The sequence below is a fragment of the Cricetulus griseus genome, chromosome 6 (genome assembly GCF_003668045.3).
Source record: "Cricetulus griseus strain 17A/GY chromosome 6, alternate assembly CriGri-PICRH-1.0, whole genome shotgun sequence".
NCBI lineage: Eukaryota > Metazoa > Chordata > Mammalia > Rodentia > Cricetidae > Cricetulus > Cricetulus griseus.
Window position 1 is genome coordinate 106185387 of NC_048599.1, and position 25518 is coordinate 106210904.

Below are 25518 nucleotides of genomic sequence, written 5' to 3' on the forward strand. Positions count from 1 at the left end.
CCCAACCCCCCCCACTCCTCCCCATGGATTGTGAGGCCCTCTACCAAGGACCTTCAAAGTCTGTCATAACATTTGGGGGAGGGTCTAGACCCTCCTTGCTGTATCTGGGCTGCAATAGTATCCCTCCATAGGGAATGGGCTCCCAAAGTCCATTTGTGCTCTAGGGATAAAGACTGGTTCCACTGTTAGAGGTCCCATAGAGGGCTCCTAGCTGGTACCCACATTCAGAGGGTTTGATTTGGTCCAATGATGTTTCCCCAGCTTTATGACTAGGGTCTCCATTCTATCAGTAGGTCAGGTCCACTGTTTCTGCAGGTCTTTCCATCCCTGTGTTGGCTCCATTGCTCAACCGTCCTCCCTCTCCACAACTGAATTCTAGTAGTATGGTTCGGTGCTTAACTATGGGTGTCTGTTTCTGCTTTGAACAGCAACTCGATGAAGACTTTCTTTCCTCTCCCTGCCCCCAGGCTCCAATTTGGTCAGGGGTTCTTGTCCCCATCCCTTCTTCGAGGGAGTATGTAATCTTCTCTGGGGTCCTCCTTGTTTTCTTGCTCCTCTGGCAGTGTGGAATGTAGGCTAGTGATCCTTTGCTCTATGTCTAAAATAAAAAAAGTGAGTGAGTAATACCATGCTTGTCTTTTTGTGATTGGGTTACCTCACTGAGGATGGTTTCTTCTAGTTCCATCCATTTGCCTGCGAATTTCAAGATTCCATTGTTTTTTTCTGCTGAGTAGTACTCCACTGTGTAAATATGCTACATTTACTCTATCCATTCTTCAGTTGAGGGCATCTGGTTCTGGCTATTACAAATAATGCTTCTATGAACATAGTTGAACATATGTCCTTATTGTATGAGTGTGCATTCTTTTTTTTTTTTTTTTCGAGACAGGGTTTCTCTGTGTAGCTTTGGAGCCTACCCTGGCACTTGCTCTGGAGACCAGGAATTGCTGGATCTTGAGGCAGACTGATTCCCATTTTCCTGAGAAACCACCATACTGATTTCCAAAGTTTGCACTCCCACCAGCAATGGAGGAGAGTTCCTCTTTCTCCACATCCTCTCCAGCATAGATTGTCATTGGTGTTATTGATTTTAGCCATTCTGACAGGAGCAAGACGGTATCTCAGAGTGGTTTTGAGTTGCATTTCCCTGATGGTTAAGGATGTTGAGCACTTTCTCAAGTGTCTTTCAGCCATTTTGGATTTCTCTGTTGAGAATTCTCTATTTAGTTCTACACTCTATCTTTTAACTGAATTGTTTGGTGTTTTGGTGTCTAGCTTCTTGAATTCACTGTATATTTTGGTGATCAGCCCTCTGTCAGATGTGGGTTTGGTGAATGTCTTTTAGCATTCTGTGGGCTGGTGTTTTGTCTTGCTGACTGTGTCCATTGCTTTACAGAAGCTTCTCAGTTTCAGGAGGTCCATTTATTAATTGTTAATCTCAATGTTCGAGCTACTGGTGGTATGTTCAGAAAGCAGTCTCCTGTACCAATTTGTTCAAGGGTGCCACCTACCTTGTCTTCTAGGAGGTTCAGTGTGACTGAATTTATGTTGAGGTCTTTGATCCATTTGGACTTAAGTTTAGTGAATGGTGATAGATATGGATCAATCTGCAATCTTCTACATGTCTGAATCCAGTTGTGCCAGCACCATTTGTTGAAGATGCTTTCTTTTTTCCATTGTATTCCATGTTATTTCTTGAGACACCATCTCTCACTGAATGTGCAGCTCACTGGCTCAGCTAGACAGGACAGTAGGCTCTAGGGTTCCTCCTGTCTCCACGCCTCCAGTCTAGGTTTTAGTATGTTGTGTCTGGACATTTATATGTTCTAAGTGTCCAAACTCAAGTCTCCATGATTGGGAAGAAGGTATTGTACTGGCTGGGCCATCCCCCAGCCCTATGTTAAACCTTCTTATTTCTTTGCCATTTTAATGGAAGTCGTCTTATAATTACTATTTTCTCCTATCATAATCATTAATAATTTTGTAGTCTTTTATAATAGTCATTTCGTTCTAATTCCTAAATCTTAGAACTCTTGAATAACAATTATGTAATAAAATATTCTTAGAAACAGTATCCATATTTCTGCTTTTGCAAAAGAACTGGCTCCTTCCTTCTTACTTGTTTCTTATTTATGTATGTGACCACCAGACAAACACACAATGACTTTCTACCTTGCTCAATGCACAGCTTCACTCAATACTTCACTAGGATCCTAAGTACAGCTACTTTGGATTCATTTTCAAAGAATTGCGTGCTACTCTATTCACTTGATAATAATGTAGTGAAACAAGTCTGTTTAAATATTAAGAACATTTTAAATGGTTTTTGGTTTTTATTACATGCATATAGACACATAATATTTTCACTGTGATTAATAGCTTTACATATCCATACTTGAATTTTTTTTAATTTTTGTAACTCTCCCTTCAGCATGAACTTATAGGAAGTGAGCTTCCAGATTGAAATTTATGAGCATATTTATAATTATTCTGTATCACCATGTTGCTTTTCAAGCAGACTATATCAATTTACTATAATTGTCCCAATTTCAGATTCCCCACTGATTATCAGATACAAGCTGACGGTGCTGCTTTAGACCACATCACTGAGTTCAGAGATAGAACAATTAAATACCAGGGAGACTGGGTGACTTGCCTAAAGCCACAAAGCTGATTGGAGGGAGAATTAGTCATGGGAGAGCAATGGTAGTGTGGGGACAACATGTCTTCAGCACCTTCTCTGTGCCACACTCTCCCAAGATTCTCACTCCTTAGAAGGCTCTCCTTGTTGGGAGTGTGAGCCACAGCTGCTTAAAATGGAAAGCAGACTGGGACAAATAGAAGAAACAAGCTGGATAAAGAGGTCTGTGAGAGAATTCTGGGGTGCAAGGGCAGAGGAAACCACAGTGGAAGCAGCACTGAAGTTTGACCAGAAATTTTGTTTCAGAAAGTGTATCAGGCATGGTTACAGCAAGGTGTCACTGATTAGGGGTGCCCAGCAGTCCATCACATCAATTCTCCTGTTTAGAGGTTACAGTAGATTCAGAATTCATAATTCCCTGCAGAGCCCAACTGTCAATCAGCAATAATTAGTGTATGCAGGTGTGTCCAGCCCATGGTCCATGCAATCAAGGATAGCTGTGAATGAGATCTAACATAAAATCACTGAGTTATGCCTTGCATTGGTGGCACACGCCTTTAATCCCAGCACTCAGGAGGCAGAGGCAGGTGGATCTCTGTGAGTTCAAGGTCAGCCTGGTCTATAGAGTGAGTGCCAGGATAGGCTCCAAAGCTACACAGAGAAACCCCGTCTCAAAAAACAAACAACAACAACAAAAATTCACAGAGTTACTTAAAACACTGTGGGTTTTTTTTTTTTTTTTTTGTGTGTGTGTGTGTGTGTGTGTGTGTGTGTGTGTGTGTGTGTGTATGCTGAGGGTTATTATTTCTTCTCATCACCTGACTCCATATTTCTGGAGCAAGAACTTTGCACATGGAAATGTTGTGTAACAATGTCAAAAGGCTGAGCAGGCCTACCAGAGCCTTCCAAAGCTTCATACACACTTAAATCAGAGAAAGTATCATTTCCCATTTTCCAGGAAAAATAAGAGGTTTCAGAAAGCAAAGCATAACCGTACCTGGATGTAGACCAAGTTCTTCCTAATTGGCCAAGCAGAGGCTAGTAATTCAACCTTGAACTCTACCCACCTAAGTGTCCCACACTGATATGTCTTTGAATTCTTCATCCACTAGGTCAACTATTAAAAATCAGTAATTACTTGAACTGCTAGCTTTTGAAAGTTGCTTTCTAGCTTTTCTTGAATTCAGTCAAAGAACTTAAAAACACTTCCAGTTCTGCCCTGGGCATGCCAATTTACTCTTCTGAAACTGGTTTTGCTTTCCCCAAATGAAAAATTTAGGGTAGTTGATCGTTAAGGTTCCTTCTCCCAATGCTAGTTATCTAAGTCAAGTGCACATTAAAAAATCGTATGTGTGTATGTGTGTGTGTGTGTGTGTGTGTGCGCGTGCGCGCGCGCACGCGCTGTGTTTACACACTCATCTGTTTGAGAGCAGGCACAGGCCATGTCATGTGTGTATAGTCAGAGGACAAACTCAGGTTCCCACTTTCCTAATTGTCTGATTCAGGGTCTCTTTGTTGCTTTTGTCAGGTAGCTGGCCTTTGAGCTCCTAGGGATTCTCCTGTCTCTGCCTGCCATTGTACTGTAGAAGCACGGGGAGTATGAACATGCTTTACTGAGTCTGGCTTTATGTCTGGTCCTGTGCTTGGCTTTCCCCAGGTCCTCACATTTGCAAGGCAAGCTCTTTAACCACTAAGATAGCTCCCCAACCTGTCAAGTGCACGTCTGACCCAAGTACATGATGGGTCATCTTCAAGGATAAAAATAAAATTCAGGTTTCCTTAAATAAGTGACTGTGTTCAAGCAATTTCACGGTTTAAAAAGTAACACACACACACACACACACACACACACACACACACACACACACACACGTAAATGGATACTCATACTGGTCAAATTTTATTATCATTTTCAAATAGACAATCAGATGACAATTCTATTTCTGAAGCATTCCAAGTTGACCAATAAGCAAAAGAGAACAACTGGAAATACCTGACCAGCAGAATATGCTAAGGCCACATGTACCACGAAAGGCAGGATTGAGGCTCAAGTCAGACTTAAGAAATTCAAGGGCACGGGCAATGAGAAGAGTATGGAAGAGTACTTTGCAACTACAAGTTTTAGTGGTTAGTCATAAAGTTGATATAATAGAGAAGCCAGTAGGTACTCTCGTGTGTGCTGTGTGCTTGTGTTCATGTTCATGACTGTGTACAGGTGCTTTGGCACGTGTCTGTATTCATGTGGAGGCCGGTGATCAGTGTCAGGTGTTTTATTCTATCCTTCTCCATTTTATCTTTTGAGACAAAGCCTCCCACTGAACCTGGAACGTGATGATTCATTAAGGTTAGCTGATCAGGAAGCTCTATGTATCCTACTGGCTCTGCCTCTCCAATCTGCAAGGGTGCTCCATCATGCATGTCTGGATTTTCACCATGGGTGTAGAAGATGTAAACTCAGGCCCTCATACTTATGTGTCAAGCATTTTATTAATTTTATTAACTGAGACATTTCCCCAGCCCCTACAACAGTGTATTTTAAAAATAATAACAAAATACAGTGTATTACTGGAGCTCATCACAGAAAGTGGCACCATGGGGAGGTTAGACTAGTTACCCAGATACTGTTCTCAGCTCAGAGCTGGATTCTGAAAATCACACTTCTGCTGGCTCCACAGTACCAGTGTCTTGCCAAGTCTGATCTCTCAGAAACACTGCGGGGCTGGGAAGCAGCAGTGGAAGGATGGAATTTCTTCTATTCTGTTTGCTTCCAGTTTTTATCTTGCTAGTGACTTATCTTTACCCTATGGGAACAACAGGGCCAGCTTTCCTCTTGGGACACTGGCTAGCCAGCACATTCACTCTTCTGAAAGTTTATACCTGGCTCCTTGTGCATTGCAGTTTCTTTCTGAAATCCCTTATCCTGAGTGTTAGTCTTGCTGTCACTACCTTCAGGGTAGCACCAAGGAAAGGGCCAGTCCTTGAGATGTTTGCTACTGATTCACAATGGCAAAGGTGCTTACACTGGTATATAAGCTAATTAACATCACTAAGTACATTGCTTGGTTATCCCTTAACCACTGGGACATTTCTCCAGCCCCCGCAGACCATTTCAAAAAGGAGCAGTAAGCTGACTTGCATTCGGGTTGCAGGCTTCTCATTGCATGGTGGTGATCAGTAGCTAGGTGTTCAGTTGCTTTGATTTACATAGCCTCAGTGGTTCCCTGTCAGCAATCATTTTGTTGTTGTTGTTTTAAGTATTATGGTAACTCCTAATATGCATCTTGTGGTTTCTTTCATCAGGCTTTGATTCTGAAGTTAGATACAGTTATATATTCAAGTTTTTCTTTAGTTAGCATGATTACAAAATGGATCATGATACAAAAATGTACCAAATGGTCAAAATCTACAAACAAACCAGACTAACACGTAGATTCTAAGAAAAACAAGGATTTTAATTTTTTATATTTTAGTTTTTATTCATTTTACACACCAACCACTGCCCCCCTCCTTCTCCTCCCCACAACCCAGCTCCATCCACTCTTCAGAAAAGGTAAGGCCACCCATGGGGAGTCAACAAAGCCTGGCACATTCAGTTGAGGCAGAACCAAGAACCCCCTCCCCAATCAAGGCTGAACAAGGCACTAACCATAGGGAATTGGCTTTACAAAGTCATCTCATGCACTAGGGATAGATCCTGGTTCCACTGCCAGGGGTCCCCCACAAACAGACCAGGCTACAAAACTGTTGCCCACATGCGGAGGGCCTTGTTCAGTCCCATGCAGGCTCCCCAGCTGTTGGTCTAGTGTCCATGAGTTCTCACACATTTGGGTCAACTGTCTCTGTGGGTTTCCCTTTCATGATCTTTTAATATTCTGCTAAACAGAAATTTCCTCCTAAAAGTGACCAAATCCAAACTAACCAAACAAAAAAATAGCCTAGACTGGCTGTCAGCTCTCTATCCTCCTGCCTCAGCCTCCTCAGTGATTACAAATGTATACCAGGGCTGGAGAGATGCCTCAGCCATTAGGCTAGGCTCACAACAAATCTATACCCATGCTGAGCAATGGTTTGGTTTATTTCAGGACCCCAGAAAGCTTGTCAATTTGTGTGAGTAGGCTGCAGGATTTCATAATACCTCAGGTAACTTAGAACCTCATTCTACAAAAGCATTTATTTGTCTCTGTCAATCACATGTGTGGGAGGAGCTACCTATGGACAGTATTGATACATCAAAAAATACTGACCTGGGCTTACTTCAAACTATTTAAACATTTCACATCCTAGCAATAACCTAACCTAATAGTTTACTTAGATGTCTGTAAGATAAATGCCACATACTCTTGTCTCATCTTTTAGGACAGTGTGAACACTCAGGGGCCTCAGAAGACAAGCTACAGCTGACTTGTTTTATCTCAGTAAGGGTGGAGAGAAACTGGACAGTGCAGATTGCCAAGCATTTTCCTACAAGCCAGGAAATAATCCACACTTTTGATACTACAATAGAAAAGAGTTCATTACTTGGTGATTATGAGAATTTTCCTATTACAGTATTTAAAAACAAATCTGGACACAGGTGAACTTGAGCCATATTGGTAAAATGCATTGACTCTATATTAAAGTGTTTACAATATTTTTAAATTTTCATTTTAATTTTGAGGCTGCATTCACATTTTTTCCCTCTTGGTTTGAGACAAGTAAATAACACTGTATTTTCCAAGTTCAAAAAACTATTTAAAATATTTAAGATTTTAAGTTATTTAATGTGGAATAAGGCTTGGTTTAGTCAAGTTAGTTAACTTGACAAAAGAAAGAAGTCATGTGGAAACTGTACAGCCTGAGAAAGTGAGAAAGCTAACAGTCTGACACAGTAGTGTGCACTTAACTTGAGGTTCATCATTAGTAGACTTCAGTGTGACCTCCAGAATATTACCTGAATTTGTACTTTCTTTACCATGAAACTGGGCTGACAATATGTTTGCAAAGTCATGCACAGGTTTTGTTTTTTGTTTTTTGTTTTTTGGTTTTTTGGGTTTTTTTGTTTTTGTTTTTGTTTTGACAACATGGATTCAATACACACAACTCTGTTTGACGTGATGGAGGCTAAACCCAGCAGTTCATCCAAATGAATGTTTGTTCAGACAGCACTAGAGAAAGAACCTCAGTACAAGTTTATTCAAAAAGACCGTGTCTAGGTCTTTTACTCTTTTAAAAGTATCTGTTATATCCCAAAAGGAAACTAGTATAAAACTGGTGAAATTTAAGGAGAAAAAAATTTCCCAAGCAAACACTCTATTGACACGTTTCTTTATGGCCCTGCATAGTCCACTGGCCTTCCACTCTCGATCTGTTCAGTTTGGACAAAAGGTATTTTCATGCCATTCAGTCTGTGTAGGGGCAGAATGAACTAGAAGGAACTAGATGTATAAACTAGATGTCAAAGTGCTTCCTGTTCTGATGTCAGATGGCCACACTTACCATGCCAGGGACAATGGAAACTATCCAGTGAAAGGAGGGAACAGAACAAAAGAATGGTCCTGGCTCCCACCATCTTCCCCTCATACCACCAAAACCTCTTACAAGTAGAAGCCAGTGTGAACCCCCAAACCATGGTATTGTTAGCAACTTCACATTCCATGAAGGGTAAATCTGCCACATCAGCTCAGTACAACTCCTAATGCAAAAAAAGTAGTAAGCAGAGAGAGCCCAGTAAAGACTTCACATCCTCAATGCAGAAACAAACTGCTTTTCTAACCATTTCAGAGATACGTCTCAGTAAATGTTTTTATAAATCAAATTTAAATGTACAAGGGATTCTTAGGAAGTCTGTTACTTATTTAAAATATTGTTATATATAAAAAATTATACACAGGTCTATACATACTAAGAATTTTATAAAGTAATTTGACATTGCCTACCTGTTTTAAGAACCGGACTCCATAGATGAATACATAGAGGTAAAAGGAAAATCGCCACCTGTAGAAGATTAAAGAAATTAAGATATTCAGTTTATATATTTCATAGTATATCTGAAATATGTGAGGAAAAAGTTAATTAAGCTTTCTGTTCCTTTAAACCAAGGAATGAACTTGGTAAAAATCGCCAGTCAAACATAAACATTCTGTGTATGGCTTTAAGGAAATCAATATTAATCATTATTCACAAGTCTTCTTTTTCTAAGGTATCAAGTATGGCCATCTGCCTTTCTTCTTTCCCAACTTGTCAATTTTCTTACTGAACACACATGGAGGGGTGAGGCTCATCAAATAAATATATTTAATTTTTATCTACAAAAAGCATCTTGCCCTAGTACTCAAAACCCAATTTATGTCTTGTATTTCATGAAAACTTTGTAAAAAAAAAAGTGTATGTGTGCAGGTGTAGGCATATGCCCACATGGGCACACATGTGTACATGTGTTTGTATCTGTGGTCATGTGTGTCACTGTGTGTGTGTGTGTGTGTATGGTTCCACTGATGAAACTCAGCCAACTAAGTTTGTGCAGCAAGCACCTTTACCCTGAACCGTCTCTCTGGCCTTCCATGTATTTTCTGAACGTGAATAACATGCTTTTAAAAACTGGCCAGGATTCATTCAACTGTATTCATAAGGTCACTAGGTTGGTGGAACCTTGGACTTACATATTGTAGATGAACATCAGAGAACAGACTAGTGGCCTTTATACCATCAGAAGACAGGGTTTACAAAGAATATAAAATTTTTAAGTGACAGGTTTTAGATGATTAAAATGATATATAAAATTATCTGAAGGAAATAAGAACTACATTCAGGAGAGAAAGTATTGGTGGAAGGAAACCTCTAATCACTGGCTTTGACTCACCAGCTCAGGCTTTCACAGACAGAGGCATTTCTGGGCTGGTCCACTCTTCAACATTTTAAAATCTAAGGCAGAACTAATTTAGAGAAGAACTTTGAACTTCAGAGTTCAGTCTTCAACAAATAACTCATAAAAACCTGAGTTTAAGAAGGGACAACAAAAACTGACAGAACTAGGAGTAATTCAATAAGCCTCCAAACAAAACTGAAAAGCTCCAATTCTAGCCCTCACATGAAAGGCCTCCTGTAAGTACTGATGGCTAACATACATAGTGTGAATAGCAAAAATGGACTTCACACACATTCACCACAAGCTTTCTTGGTGGCTACAGGTTAATGTTCCATCTTGTGTACAAATTCCAGATCATAACCTAAAACCAGGGCTGATATGGGCCATGTTCAGTTATACAGGGTTCCCCCCAATATAATGCTTTGCAGTCACCATACTGAATTCCAAATAAGCATTAAATATCCCCCATTTTATCTCTAATGGGCCATGAAGATTATTTAGCTCTGAGAATAACACAGAATCTTTTAATTTTAGGCATATCTGTTAATATCCTTTGATCTCAATTGTATCTCAGGGGGAGTAGATTTAGTCTATAATGGTAATTCAAGGATTTGGTCATCCTTAGAGTAACCTTTATTTCAGTCCCTTTCTCTCCCTATTACACTGAACCAGTGTACTTCAAGAATTTACTTTGCTTTTCTGGCCTCTGGAGACAACTGAATTTGCAACTGCTCTAGTAAATGATTTATAACAGCTGTTTCAATTCTGACTATTGTTAGTAGGCAATGATCAAACAGCTTTTATGTATAATAAAAATTTTATAGAAGTCATTGGAATTCTTACCATCATTTATATGTCTGCATTTTATTCTATCACTAACATGACCCAGTTTTCATAAGACACTGGTTCTATTACAGGAACACTGATGCCTACCTTATTTGAATAACAAGTTGCAATGAATATTTACAAGGCAGACTTTTTATTTCCACAAAATATCTGCAGGAAGCAAAATTTGCAAACATTTTGCAACATGAAAAAAAATAGTTTACTTATGGAGTTTCATATAAGTTACAGTTTTAAATAATCGCTGTGAGCTTGTTTAGTATCCTCCAGACTTTCACTAAAATTTCTTTAGGAAGAGATAAGGAAGGAAGACATGGCGTATAGTCTCCTGCTAGGAGTAGGGAAGGCTTCTTACAACAGTAAGAGAATAAAATTAGATTTTAAAAAAGGTTGTAGAAGGCTTAAGGTGACACCTCAGTAAAGTACTAGCCTAAAATCACGAGGACCTGTGTTTAACCCCCAGAATCCATGAAAAACTCAGGGTATGATGTTCTGTGTTTGTAATCTCAGTGCTGGGAAAGCAAAAACAACCAAATAAACCTCCCAACAAACCTGAAAATCAGAGATTCCTGTATCTTGATAATACAGTTTGATTGGTCAGCTCCAAGCCAAGGAGAAACACTACCTCAAAGAGACTTCATTCCTGAGGTTTTCTTCTGACCCCACTCCTAAATACGAGCATGCATGTATTGTTAAAGTGGATGGTGATGCAGGAAAGCATAAATCAATTTTAAAAACTGCAGGAGTAAAACTGAGGTTATAGGTGAAGAAAACTAAAGAATGGTTATAAAGACACAGGAAAATGAAGCCTAGAATTACTACCCACATTGGGATGAGAACAGAGAGAAAGAACACGAAGTTGTGTTGGTGGGGAGGTGGGGAAGACCTGGGAGGAGCCGGGGGAGAGGAAAGAATATGATCAGAATAGATTGTATAAAAAAGTTAAATATAAAAATTTATTAAAAAGATATACACAGAAGAAATTCAATCACTGGAACAGATGGTGAACAATCCCAAGAGATCAACAGAGAAAAAAATGACTATAGATGTGGGGGTCAGAAAAAATAACCTAATTATAATGGTTTCTTAGAAATTAAAGTGAAAAACTGACACAGAAATAATCATCAACAACAGATTTGAAAAAAAAGAACTTAAAAAAATACCAAGAATCAAATTATATTCTAAACAAGAACAATTCAAAAGCCACATTCAGAAAAAAAATATTTGAATCCTAATGTAAAAATGAAATGAAGACTCCTTCTGTATTCAGGCAAGAAAACATGTCAACACACAAATAAATCAAATCAAAGCAAGTCAAAATCAGGGGCACAAATGTCCACATGGTCTTTAATTTCTCCTTTATACCAGCAAATGCCAAAAATGGGAACCCTTGATTGAAGAAAGCCACAGCCAGCCCAGGTGCCTTTCATTGCTAAAGGAACTTTTTTTTTTTTTAAGTTATTTTAAGATGAGGTTTCAGGGTTTCTCTGTAGCTTTGGAGCCTGTCCTGGAACTCTCTATGTAGACCAGACTGGATTCGAACTTACAAAGATCTGCCTGCTTCTGCCTCCCAAGTGCTGGGATTAAAGGCCAAAGGAATTTGAAAAATACTCTCTTAATCAAAGGTTGTGAAACTGTGCTAGTCTGCAACCATCGTTAAATGGTAAGTGTGTTGTTCTGTGTGTAAAATAAATACACATGCAAAATAAAAATCTCATCTACAATAGTTATTGTATATTGACAAATACAAGATTTTTATAAATCTATAGCTAAATAAAATACTTTACTGAAATTTTTAAAAGTAACTCAGGGAGCTGGGTGTTGGTGGCACACGCCTTTAATACCAGCACTCGGGAGGCAGAGGCTGGCGGATCTCTGCAAGTTTGAGATCAACCTGGTCTACAGTCTACAAGAGCTAGTTCCAGGACAGTCTCCAAAGCCACAGAGAAACCCTGCCTCGAAAACAAAAAAAAAGTAACAGGTCAGTTTCTACCCAGCAAAGTATGGAATATAAATGAAGAAGTCAAAGAATATAATTTTAGAATAAAATAGGCTTCATGAACTTAGAAATATACATAATTTCCCTAAATTTCAGCATCCAATTAAAGCTTAAAGTTCTTAAGGGATAATATAAAATATTTAACAATAACCAAGGGATGAATTCTGAGATTGTATTAGTAAAAACAAGGAATGAAGAAGTGAAACATTAAATTTATCGCTACACACAAAACTGTTTTGATAAAAGAGATGTACAACTAATAATATTTTTATAAAATCTCTAAAGATGAGTTCTCATTAAAAAATGGTTAGGCCAAAATTATGCCTTTACTTATGTAGTGTTAAACTAGCAGAAGTCGGATTTCTTATTTATTGATTTAAATAAAGCAAGAACTCCCAGGGACAAGGAAGTAGGATTGGACAGACATCTCATTTTGTAGCCTGAGAAGAGAAGGGCACTAGTGTAGCTGGCAGAACCACAATCTAAATCCTACAGACACTTTGATACACCCCATTATTAACTCTCTATTGGGACCCTCTGTTGGAAACAGTCTTTGGCACCAGCCACACAGTTGGTAAGTGAAAAAATGAGGACACAAACATAGCACTGCCTCCAGAGGCTTCTCTCAAATTCTGCAGAATTAGCGCACATTCCAGTACACAGGGAAGGCATGAAGTGGTTTGACAAGGGCATGCAATCAGAAAGGAGGGAGTTAAGATGAGACACTAGCCTGTGATTGCCCCTATGGGGTGACCACACCAATTCCACCCTATTTAATGAATATGGTGATGCCCATTTTTCCTCCTCCTTTAAGCCACAAAAACCATGTCTTCTCCTTTATCCAAACCAACTTTTCATAATCTTTCTGGACTTCCTTCTGGTCTCCACCTACCATGACTCTTGTCCTCATATGATGTTGGCTTAACACTAATATATCCTTTAAGTGTCTGGTGACTAATTGGCTCTTTCAGCTCCAAGTGAGAATTTTATGTCATACATCTTCTGCCCAGGACTAGCACTTGGGCGGCTGTGTTCACACACAGGTATGAGACAGAGTTTCCATCATTCTCACACAGTCTAGAATCAGTGGCATTGCAAATGTACCTGCTGACCTGAAAATGAAGACAGTAACAACTACTTCTATGGGTTGGAATGAGGAGAAAATGAGGCAATCATCAGAAGTAAATGGACACATGACACAATCTAAAGAATAACTTGTCATGCCCATTATTTTTGGCAGTTGTCATGTGGAATGCATCTAATAAATAATTTCTACTTCACTTTTATGACTAACTATATATCTCAGTGCCAATGGCAACATAACACTACCTCATCAGAGTACAGTTCCTGGGCAGACATGTCACATCACATGTGAAGATGACATGGATGACAAAGGGAGTCTGCATTCTTCTTATGTGGCTGACCATTAGGTCATGTGAATGAGAGACTCCGTTGCCTTTTTATTGACTTTATGTATCCAGATCTATTTGTAGATTTTAAAGGCACTTATTATTCAATGTTACAAAACCACTTGCAATTGTGACTACATTATATCCATACATTTTACAAAGAGCTCCAGGATTGCTCAGAATAAAATCCAGTGAGATGGAGAGTTTCCATGGCCAGTGGTGCTCTAAGCAAGAATGGGCTACTGAGGGTGTACAGATGAACAGAAGAGGTTGGTGATGCAGAGAGTTTTCATGGGCAACAACTCACTCTTGTCTTCTAATAAATGCTGACCAGTTTTCTGAACATAAAGTCATGCAACTAAATTGGGAAAATCAAATCAAAGAAATTTTATCTATAATTGTACAATTGACCAGATGCACATGCCTTAAAGGTTTACGAAATGACAAGGATATCTCATGTGAGTATGAATATTTACAGTTCCTTCTTTAGGGGACTGACAATTTACAAAGTTGTTTCTCTACAGACTATGGCTCTAAATCTAGGTTCACCTATTCACATATTATGTCCACACTTGTAGCTTATATAAAAAAAGTGGTTTTTATTTCAAGGTCATCCTGCCATAATGTCTCTAAGAACTGCCTGGATAAACCAATCTTTCCATCTCAGAAAATCTTGTTAAGGTGGACATAGGGCCACATTGTGTCCTTTTTATAGGTGAGCTAGGCAAGGGACTAGGTAGTGAAGAGGGGATGACTGGATATGAAACTGAGAAGGATCCAATGGGTCATGAACTTCTAGGATCCAAATCTTCTCAAGGCTCTGGCAGTAACACAGGGAAGGACAAGAGGCAGGATGGTAACAGCTCCCAACACAGGGGAAATGGCTGTTATTAACAGCGTAAAGGTCCCTGCTCCAAATCATTTAGTAGTAAGGAAAGAATTAATGGAGATGGGAGCTGAGTGTGGCAGGGCCTTTCTTAGTACCATCTGAAACTTGACAAGAAGGTAAGGCTACAGGATTTGTTATATAAGAATATATATGTATTATATATCATGTATAAATATACAGATACATAAATATACATATATGCCTGTATTGTCAAACATTTCCTTTTGAATACAAAGGACAAAGGGTGTATCAATGAATAACAAAAAGGAAGAATTATTGCAAAATACCTATCATATTGCCAAAGTTTTGATAATAAATTTCTCTTGCAGGCATGTTCAAGTTTAAATCTATATTAAAAACCATTTTTATTGTTGCTGTAAAAAATTAGTTAAAATATCATTGCTTCATTTTCTCCTTCCCTCTGCTCCTTTGTGCCGTTTCCATGTCTAACCCTTCCCAGCTCCCTCCCAAATTCACAGCTTGCTCTTCTTCAAGCACTGTTGTTACACACACATATAAATATAACCCGATGAGCCTGCTCAGTGTTGCCTGCATGTATGTTTCTAGGGCTGACCATTCAGTATTGGATTCCAATCAGGGCCCTAGTTCTCCAACTCTTAGAAGTTGTCAATTGTTTTTAACTATTTATCTAGGGATAGGATTTCTCCTATCTACTTTAGGATATCAACTGGTGTTAGAATTGATCAGGTCTTGTTATGTTGAGATTTCATGGGTGTAACTTCCTGGCTGGCATCGTATACATACATACATACATACATACATACATACATACATACATTTTTTTTTAAATCTGAAGATGTACAAAGAAGGGAGCAACAGTAAAGGAAATGGCTGCATGAGTACAATCAGGAATTATAACTATAGTCCTAGCATATTAGACACGCAAGAGCATTTCAAATGATGCTATATTAATGTGAAAACAAATTAATAACCAAGGCTTTCATTATTCCCCCGGAACATTCATGCTATGTACTTCAAACAAGCAGAATCCTGTAGCAAATTGAATCTCACAAGGTTCCTTGTTCACACATATTTGGAACATAGTGAGTAGTATAGTAACATGCACTCTTTCCCCTACTGTATGATTGAGCATAGAGCAGTTTCCTGCTGTTCTAAAAGCTTTTTGATGTGGAAGCTAGGGTTAATCAGGGCATGACTGCCAAAGGAGATAGGCAGAGTAGAATTTTCTAAAACCAACCCAAGAGAGTAGGGCTTCTTGTTAAAGGGGTAAATAATTAAAGCCTGCAGTGCTCTGGGAAGTGGCTTCTAACTCTAAAATCTGGCCTACATATAGCCAGATAGAGTCCTCGGGGAAGGACTCGGAAGACAACTAGAGATAGTTCTGGCCTTCATAGCTTCCAAGAAGCAAATGGCACATTTACACCCCTAATTTTTGTCTCCAGTAGCCTGGTCTTGTACTTTTTTTGAGATGTCAGCCCTGGGCTAACCGCTCCCTGGACCTCCACTTTTAGACTGTTTAGATCCTACCTACCCTACAGGGAGGGCCGCTATAGGACTTTCCTGCTCTCTCAGGCTTATGCCCAGACCTCCAACTCTGAGGAAGCTTTCCAGGAGTACATTTACTTTGCTAAACATGCAACATTTTTATCTTAATATCTTTTTATTTTTTTAATTAAAATATAATTACAACATTCCTTTCCTCCAACCCCTCCCAGACAACCCTCTCAAACTAATGGCTTCTTTTTCTTTAATTGCTGATATTCCTAAGTATGTAAATTCAACCTGCTTGGTCTGTACAATGTTACTTATGTGTATATGTTATACATCTGTATGTGATTTCAGAGCTAACCACTTGGTATTGAATAACCAATCAGGGGTGCATCTCTGAGGAAGACTATTTCTCCCACATTCAGCCTTCCTTAGTTGCCTGTAGTTTTAGTTTTTGCCTGGAGTTGAGGCCCCATAAGATCCTTCCCATCTGAGCATGTCTGTTTGTACTGTCCTTGTTCAGGTCTTTAGATATGTATTCTTAACACCAAAAATCAAACAAGAAAAGACAGAGACACTTCTGAGTATATTCTCCTATATAATTCCACTTATCCATATAGAACAATTCTAAGTTTGCTCGTTTCCCTTCGATAACTGAGGAAATGTGGCACAGAGAACAACCACAGCAAGACTAAAGTAATATGGGAGCTGGAAGCCAAACTCAAGATGTTGTCCGTCTGATGCTAAAGCCTGTTTTTGTTTTTTTAATGTATGTGTGCTCTGTAATTCAACCACAGAAATAATAGCAAACACAAACTACCAACCAATGAAGACTTGATAAACAAAGGAGGCGAGGCCTTTTAAACAAGTACTGATAGATGCTACAAGATACATGAATTCAAAAGCATCATGATGAGTGAAAAGAGGCAGCACATAAAGTCACATACTGGATGAGTCTGATTATATGCAATGCTCAGGAAAAAAAGTCTATGGAGAGAATAAGATAGGTTAGTGGCTCCCTGAAACTAGCAGTCAATGTTGACATGTAGTGACAGGAAATGGGGGCAATTTATATTTTCTGGGTAGTGTTCCAAAACTAGATAGTGTTCCAAAACTGGTATAACACTGACAATTTTCCAAAAATCACTGAATTGTACTCATAAGACAGATGGATTTCACGCTATGTAAATTATGTCTTAACAAACAGGTTACAACAAATAAGCAAGCGGGCAAGCCGAGTTGCCTCTGCTCCTGGCTCTGTGCTCATTTTGCTATTCTTTTTGGATATAGGTCTCCAATCCTGGCTGCCCACAGCTGCTCTATTTGCTTCACTGGGGAATCAGCTCATAACTCAGGCTTTCTCTTAGATATATTCCATATTATCCAGGTTCCTTTAGAGGAACAGAACTAAATATATATATATATATATATATATATATATATATATATATATAATATCTCAAAAGGGTAATTTTTTTTCTTTTAGAGTGGCTTTGGTCCAGCTAGTCCAACAATGTCTGATGAAAAAGTTAAGATTCTGAGTTCTTTAGTTGAAGAGCCTGGATGCCTCAGCCAGTCTTCAATCTACACAGGAATCCCAAGGAAGTAGGTACTAATACCAGTGAAAGAATGCCTCATCTGGAGAACAGTTGAACTTGCCAGAGATGGTGAGGGCAAGTGGGCAAAACACAAAAGCCTCCTTCTTCCATGGCCTTTTAGAAAGGGATGCCAGGACAGGGTGTGGTTCAGATGTAGGGTGTCTCTTTCTATTTCAAAAGAGACAATCAAGAAAAACCACATTGATGCCAAACTTAGTGTGGACACTTGATTGGCATAGCACACTACAACCCAGAACTCTTGGACTCAAGCCACCCTAAGATATGGAGAGAGGGGAACACACCTCCATTGCTGGTGAGAATTCAAACTTGTACAGCAACTTTAGAAATCAGTATGGCAGTTTCTCAGGAAAGTGGGAATTGATCTACCTCAGGACCCAGATATTCCCACTCTTAGGCATATACCCAAAGGATGCACATTCATATCACAAGGCCATTTGTTCAACTATGTTCATAGCAGCATTACTTGTAACAGCCAGAACCTGGAAGCAACCTAGATGCCCCTCAACCCAAGAATGGATAAAGAAAATGTGGTATATTTACACAATGGAGTACTACTCAGCTTTAAAAACAATGGAATCTTGAAATCTACAGGCAAATGAATGGAACTAGAAGAAACTATCCTGAGTGAGGTAACCCAGACACAAAAAGACAAACATGAGCCTTCATCCAGTAGCTGATGGAAGTAGAAGCACAGATTTACAGGAAAGCACTGAGCTGAACTCCTGGAATCCAGTTGTAGAGTGTGAGGAGTGATGAGCAAAGGGGTCAAGACCATGCTGGGGGAATCGCATAGAAACAGCTGACCTGAGCAAGTGGAAGGTCACTGACTACAGACTGACTTCAAGGGAACCTGCATAAGAACAAACCAGGCCCCCTGAATGTGGGTGTCAGTTGGGGGGCTTGGACAGTCTATGGGGCTGCTGGCTGTGGAACCAGTATTTATCCTTAGGGTATGAACAGGCTTTTGGAGTCCATTCCCTATGGGGGGATACTCTCTTAGCCTAAATACAGGGGGGGGGAGGCTAGGTCCTGCCCCAAATGATGTGACAGACTTAGATGATCCTCCTTGAGGATGGGGTGGTTGGTATGGGGAAGGGGAGGATGGGAAAGAGAGGGAACTGGGATTGGTGTGAAGAGATAAATATAATTAAAAACATTCAAAAGAAAAAAAGAAAAACCCCTCACAGTTACCCACATGCTTGAGCTTTAGTTGCTTCCAGATGAGGTCAAGCTGACAACCAAGATCAGCCATCGCACATTCAAAATCCAGAGCAAACATCACCTAGAGCAAACTGGTGACCAACGTGTTTCATGATAGCAGAAAAGAGTTAGGAAATGTTTTATTTGGCATAATCTCAGGATGAACTCCTTCAAACTGGGAAAGATTTGGTGCTTTCTTTACCTTTACCTCTAAAATACACAGCAAGGACAATTTGTTGACTTTTCAACATTTGGCATTAAACCCTTTATTTTACTTCCAAAGACAGTCAAATGTTTGTACTGAAAAACTACCAGCTTTTTATATTATTATTATTAGAAAAAAGAGTTGAACAAAAGAGTAAGACTAACTCTTAAAATCAAGAGATTGCCTGGCAGACTTACCTGGAGAGGTCAGTTAGTAAATGTTTCAAGATTAGTGGACCAAGAGAGGAAAAGAAAAATCAAGGTGTTATGTAGTATTTACCCATAATCACTTAAAATGCAAGCATTAAAAAAGATAACACCCTTTTGCATATCACAGGCTACCTATCACAGTTTGTAGTGAGCCAGGTTTAACTGATTGGTTAGTTTGCCAATTCACATCCTAGGCCCTACTCAAGCATACAGCTAGAGCTACAGCAGGACCCATACTTGCAAAAACAAACTTTCTTGTAGCAATGTGAACGAGAGCTTTGTAATGTTGTTTCTGAACTATGCACCCCTGTAAGTAACTACAACTTACAGCATTAAGTGCTTCCAACTTTCTGGTTGGAAGGGAAACAGAGTTAATAGAAAAGAATAAACTCAGAAGAAGAAACATATTAACATCAGCTTCTATAATGTAAAAATACACAAACCTCTGTTTTACTTACTTAGTGATGACTCCCTTGTAGAAAATTTGTTACTAACAGCTTTTTCTTTTTTTATGTTATTTGTTTCTTTTTGTTTGTCTTGAGACAGGGTATCTAGGTTATTTCTAAAGAAGTCAAAATATTAAAATGTTAGGCAGACACTTAAGGTTTACATATTTAGAGGCATTTGTTACTCGTAGCAAGAGGAAATAACTCAGTATGGGAGTAGAGCTTGACATGTTTTATGAAGATAATTATAAAATAGGAAAATGTGTTGAGAGGAAGGCAGGAGGTATTGGTATTTTTTCCTCTAAAGATGACTGTGGTCCCAAACTAGGAAAGAGAGACAAGACCTGAGTATGAAGACAAAGTTTGAGCTAGTTGGGAATGGTTTAAGAATGTTACAAAAGAATCTCAGAGAGTCACAGAATTCTTTCCTTCCTTCCTTTTTTTTTTTTTTTTTTTTTTTTTTTTGTGAGACAGGGCTTCTCTATGTAGCCCTGGATGTCCTGGAACTCACTCTGTAGACCAGGCTTGCTCTGAACTCAGAGATCCTCCAGTCTCTGTCTCCCAGGTGCTGGGATTAAATGCATATGCCACCACCTCCTAGCAGCACAGGATTTCTTATTGCAGGCACAGAGGTCCTCGTGCTCACAGATAAGCACTAGGGGAACCTGGTATGTTAGCACACAAGGTTTTCCTTCAAGAGAAGGAATGTATAACCCATTATCTGTCAAGAAGGCTGAGAGGGGACATGCATCCTAGCCTGGTGACCTTTGTGCTATATGTGTGGTTGGAGTCCACACCAGACCATCCCCACAGCCCTTATCATAAGCTTGTTTTTATCAGTCAGTCTAGAGCACTCATCTTTATAGAAGGTGTCACATATACTGTACAAAGATTTTCAATGCAGTCACATCCGATCTTTATTTTCCTTACTTTTTGTTTAAGGTGCATGTTTTACTGTGTACATGGGATTGAGTTAATTATCTCCAGGACAGTTTTTGCCAAATTGTGTTGTTCTTAAATATGCCTAAAATAAACTACTCAGGTTCAGGGTCCACAAGTTTGAACCGATACTGGCAACCTATTCGTGCTGAAATGAGCTACCTTCTTGCTTCCAACAGGTTGTTACTGTACTGGCCTTCGTGGTCAAAGAGACCCCCACAATTTCTAGGACAGACACACATGAAAACAAACACTTCAGACTTTTGTAGACACTAAACAGATATCAGGGAATGCTGGCCCCTGAATAAACTTTGATTCTCTGTATTCAAATTAGGAAGTTTTCCAATAAACAAAAAGGCTTAAGGGGGTTCAATTCCCAGAATAAGGAAAAAGGCAAAACTTTAATTCTCTTGTTCAAATTGGGAAGTTTTCAACAAATAAAAAGTCTTGGATTCAAATCTCAGTACTGGGAAATAAGCCAATAAATAAGTAAATAAATAGACAAATATTTAAATATAGAGGTTTCCTGGATCTGACCTTATGGAGAACTGAGATCTTCTACCCAGCCACACAGCATTCTGGCACAGGTGGGTGATCTAGAGTGCTTCTGTCTTTACTTTTTTGTGATTTCTTTTGCTTTACTTTGAAATGATTCTGTTTTGCCAACTGTTTTAACCTCATATATTTTTCAAACTAAAAATGAAAATTCTTTTGATTTACTATAACTTTGGAATTTCAAAGAGTCCTGGAAGTCAAAGAGACAAGTATATTATGTCTGTATTTGTGAGCATGAATTTGTATATGTTCCAAGGTTAAATAAGATCTCTAGGAATCTGATACATTTGAATGTATGTTATCAGTTGCAGTTCTTCTAGAATATTACCACATACTTAAAAAATAACCAAATTAATTTTTCTGCTTCCCTTACAGAAAAAAATAGAATTATGTAAAATGAGTTTACTTTTTGTGGGCCACAACTACTATGCAAAATGAAATCTTGCTTTGCTCTTATTAGTTTGTACATGTTTTGTGTGTGTGTGTGTGTGTGTGTGTGTGTGTGTGTGTGTGTGCATGTGTGTTTTACTTTTAAGATCTAACAGCTTTTTCTTTGTAGTTTTGTTTCACATCTTTTTATAGTAACAGTTCGTCATATTTCCACTATACCTACACATCAAAATGCCTTTAGTTTCACTTCTGATCACAGACTCTCAATCAATAAAATCCTGATATTTAAGATCTATAGATAGATTTGGATATAGCCTATGGACCACAGCAAACAAAACCAACCTATTGACTTGCTCGTTAGTTTATTCTCCATTTCTTAATCTTGCATGGAATCCTGATAACAAGATTCCTTGCTCTCAGCTGTAATGGCTTCCATGTCTGGATGACCATAACTTGGGGTCAACAACTGCACCCTCGCTTTGGTTTTAGAGATACTCCTTCACAAAGCTAAAATGAAAATCAGATCTGTCATAGGCAGCTGTGATAGAATAGGAACTTTCCAAAATGGCAATGTAGAATAGGGCCCATGTCATGGGTAGACGTTACAAAAGGCATAGAATAACTGCTGAGAGGGTGACTTTTTAGATAGGGATGGGGAGCCATTCAAGGAGATGATTTTCTTTTCTTCTATTTTTTTTCAGATCAAGCACCATAGAAACATTTAGTAATGTTAAACAGAATTATTTAAAAATATGTCTCCACCACATGGAGAGCTCTCTCCACTCTCAGTACACCTCTTAGATACATTTCACTTCCTACTTTTCAGAATGAACCATAATTAACCAAAACATCCTAGTATTACAAACATCATCTAGACATTCATAGTTAAAGTCTGAGGAACAACATCTAGAACTCAGAGTTTCTTTTTCCTTAAATAGAATGGAAGGTCACAGACATGGTTTACTGCAAAGGACACTAAAGGGGGAATGTGATAATATCCAGTCACTGTAAATGTTTGAGGAAAATGATGTATTCACAAAACGGCAGTTTATAGAATGGCATACCTACAACGTGTTGCATTATGATTTATAGACTTAATCATGTTAAAAAATTCCTAAAATATGGCCGTGCAGAAAAATATTAATGGAAACCCATTCAAAACAGAGAGCTCAGGATTGCAAGTGAAGTACTGTCTGGGTCCCAAACAGTATTCACCAAGGTCAAGCCCCAACCTCCATCCCTCTACACAAGCACAACCAGCATTGCTCAGAACTTCACTAGATCAGCCTCCCCGTCCTTGATGTCAGCTGCTAAGATGAATGAATTCGAGTGAATGATATCCATCAACCACGCTGCTGCAGATGCTTATTTTTCTCTCTTTGCTGGCAGTAAATAACATGTGTGAATTATTAGTTTAAGCCCTGAATACTAGCACCTAATAATACTGGATGTTTTACATAGTTATTTGATGTTCCTTATAAAATGTCTATCCATACCGGTAAGTTGTTAAAATTACAAACACTGAATTAAAGTTGTTCCATCTAGCAATTGGGTAGTACAACTTTAACACTTAGAAATCTAGTGACGATACCGAAGTTCAAAGTCCAATAACTTATGTATGCTTCAGCTGCACTTAGAGACACATTTTTAAATAATTCTGTTTAATATTACTCAACTTCTCTGTGTCACTTGGTCTGAAAAAGGATGAAAAGCAGTTCCCTTGAAAAGGAGAAGGAAAATGGCCTTTTGTGCTTGGGTTGTACAATACCTCTGATATTGGTAACTACCACCTTCATCGTATCATTATGTACTATTAAAGTATGTACATAGTATACGCAACACCCCCAGAACCCTGTGTAACTTCTCTGACTTGGAATTTCTTTTAAGTTGCTGGTCATTTTGTGGTTTTGAAAGATAGTAACTTTTACTTCATTTGTGTTTCCTTCTCTGGAAATCATTTAAAATGTTCTGTTACTACATTTTCAAGTTCAAATTTATATGCAAATATAAATCTGTGAAGTAAATTTGGTTTTTAAATATAGCAAGTTAAGGCCAAGAAATTGGTGACTACTCGAGAAGTGTCAATTTCTTACTCTACAAACATGAGAGAGTTGGACTGTTGGGATGGCTCATCTTAGAAAACTAACAAGAATCCACCATGGGTCTCTGTCTCTAGAAAAGAGAGGTCTACAAGCAACCAGTAGACTATCAGCAAACATAAATGAAATTATGATTTAACATCACAGAAAGAAACAGGTGTTCGCATTGAGAGGCAAAATTACATTGAGGCTGGTTCAAAATCATTTCCCAGAGTCGGATGTATGTTTCTGTGGAAGATTCCAGAGGCTTGCTGCTGTTGTTTCCTCCGCCATTCTGGGTGGAGAAAGCCACCAGCTCTGTCAGCTGATGTGGATATTTTTAGACACCTTTGTGAAAGAAAGTGCATCTAGCCAATTTGCCTAGTTGAGTCATAGGATGTAGGCTGATGTGTAACTAGTGCTGGGTGGTGGGGACTGTGAGGAATTTGACAGCAGAATAGCAGACTCCTCAGTAATCATTCTGTGTTTGCTCTGGAAGTTAATAAGAATTAACCTGTGGAGTCTGTTTGGAGATGATGGTAACAGACATATTGAAGGTATTTTGTAGAATATTGGCAGACATGGGTGGTAGTTAATAGCCCAATGCTACAGAAATATAGAAAGTGGGCATCACTACTATTAATATATGAGCATAACAAAGATTCCAGATCACTTTATTTCAATACCAAGAGAGACATTCTGCTAGATACAAAAGAAGAAGAAGAAGAAGAAGAAGAAGAAGAAGAAGAAGAAGAAGAAGAAGAAGAAGAAGAAGAAGAAGAACCTCGACAGAGGAGTTTTTTAATAACTTCCAGGTAAGTTATTAGGTAAGATAACTTAATAGGTAAGATAAATCAATACACAGATAACCACAGCTCTAGATGACATGTGAGGTAGATGTGATCAAGCTCCCTCTGGTTTCCAGAGAATGTGATATCAGGTAGTGGAACAAAGTTCTCCTGAGTTCTGGAGAGGAATGGAAAAGTTCCAAAGCAACTTTGAAGGTTTTCCTTTGCTCTAAGAGAATGATAACAATTTACTAATTCTAATTCAGAATGAGAAGTTGGGAGGGTTAACCCAGGGCGAGGCAGGCACAGAGTTTATGGTGTTTACAATGAGATGGCAAAGAGGGTGTCTTGATTAAGGTTTCTATTGCTGTGATAAAACACCATGACCAAAATGAACTTGGAGAGGAAAGGGTTTATTTCACCTTATAGCTTCTAAGTCCATCATCCAGAGAAGTTCAGGGCTGGAACTCAAGGCAGGAACCTGGAGGCAGAACAGCTGCAAGTGCCATGAAGGAGCACTGCTTACAGGCTTGTTTTCCATGTTTTTCTCAGCTTGCTTTCTTGCACATGACCCCAGGACCACCTTCCCATGGAAGAAACCACTTACAATGGGCTGGGATCTCCCACATCAAACACTGGTGTAAAAAATGGACTACAGACTTGCCTACAGGCAAATGTTACAGAGGCATTTTCTCAATTAAGAGTATCTCTTCCCAAACTGACATAAAACTAGCCAGAACAGAGAAGATACTCAAGTGTGTGGTACATTATACCAGATATAATAGCTCAAGGATATAAGCATTGATGCATCTCTACAGCCAGGCAAGTAAATCTTGGGCTCTGCCAGGTACAACCAGGCTTTATCCAAGGTGAAGTTGAGTACAAGGCTTATTCTAGTCCCACATTTTTGTAAGTATCTGAAAAATCTTATTAAAGTGACAAAAAACTTTGGAAAGTACATTATTATCTATAAAAGTGCAAGCATCTTGAGCCA

General features: G+C 38.8%; 1 protein-coding gene across 2 annotated transcripts in view; it reads right to left on the reverse strand.

Annotated features, from left to right (window-relative positions):
- Cers6 (ceramide synthase 6) overlaps nt 1-25518 on the reverse strand; it is a 248229-nt gene that overhangs the window by 108179 nt on the left and 114532 nt on the right. For both annotated transcript variants that reach the window (XM_027420254.2, XM_027420253.2), the window contains exon 4: nt 8557-8614. In XM_027420254.2, coding sequence (XP_027276055.1) covers nt 8557-8614 — 58 coding nt within the window. The remainder of the gene's footprint in view (nt 1-8556; nt 8615-25518) is intronic.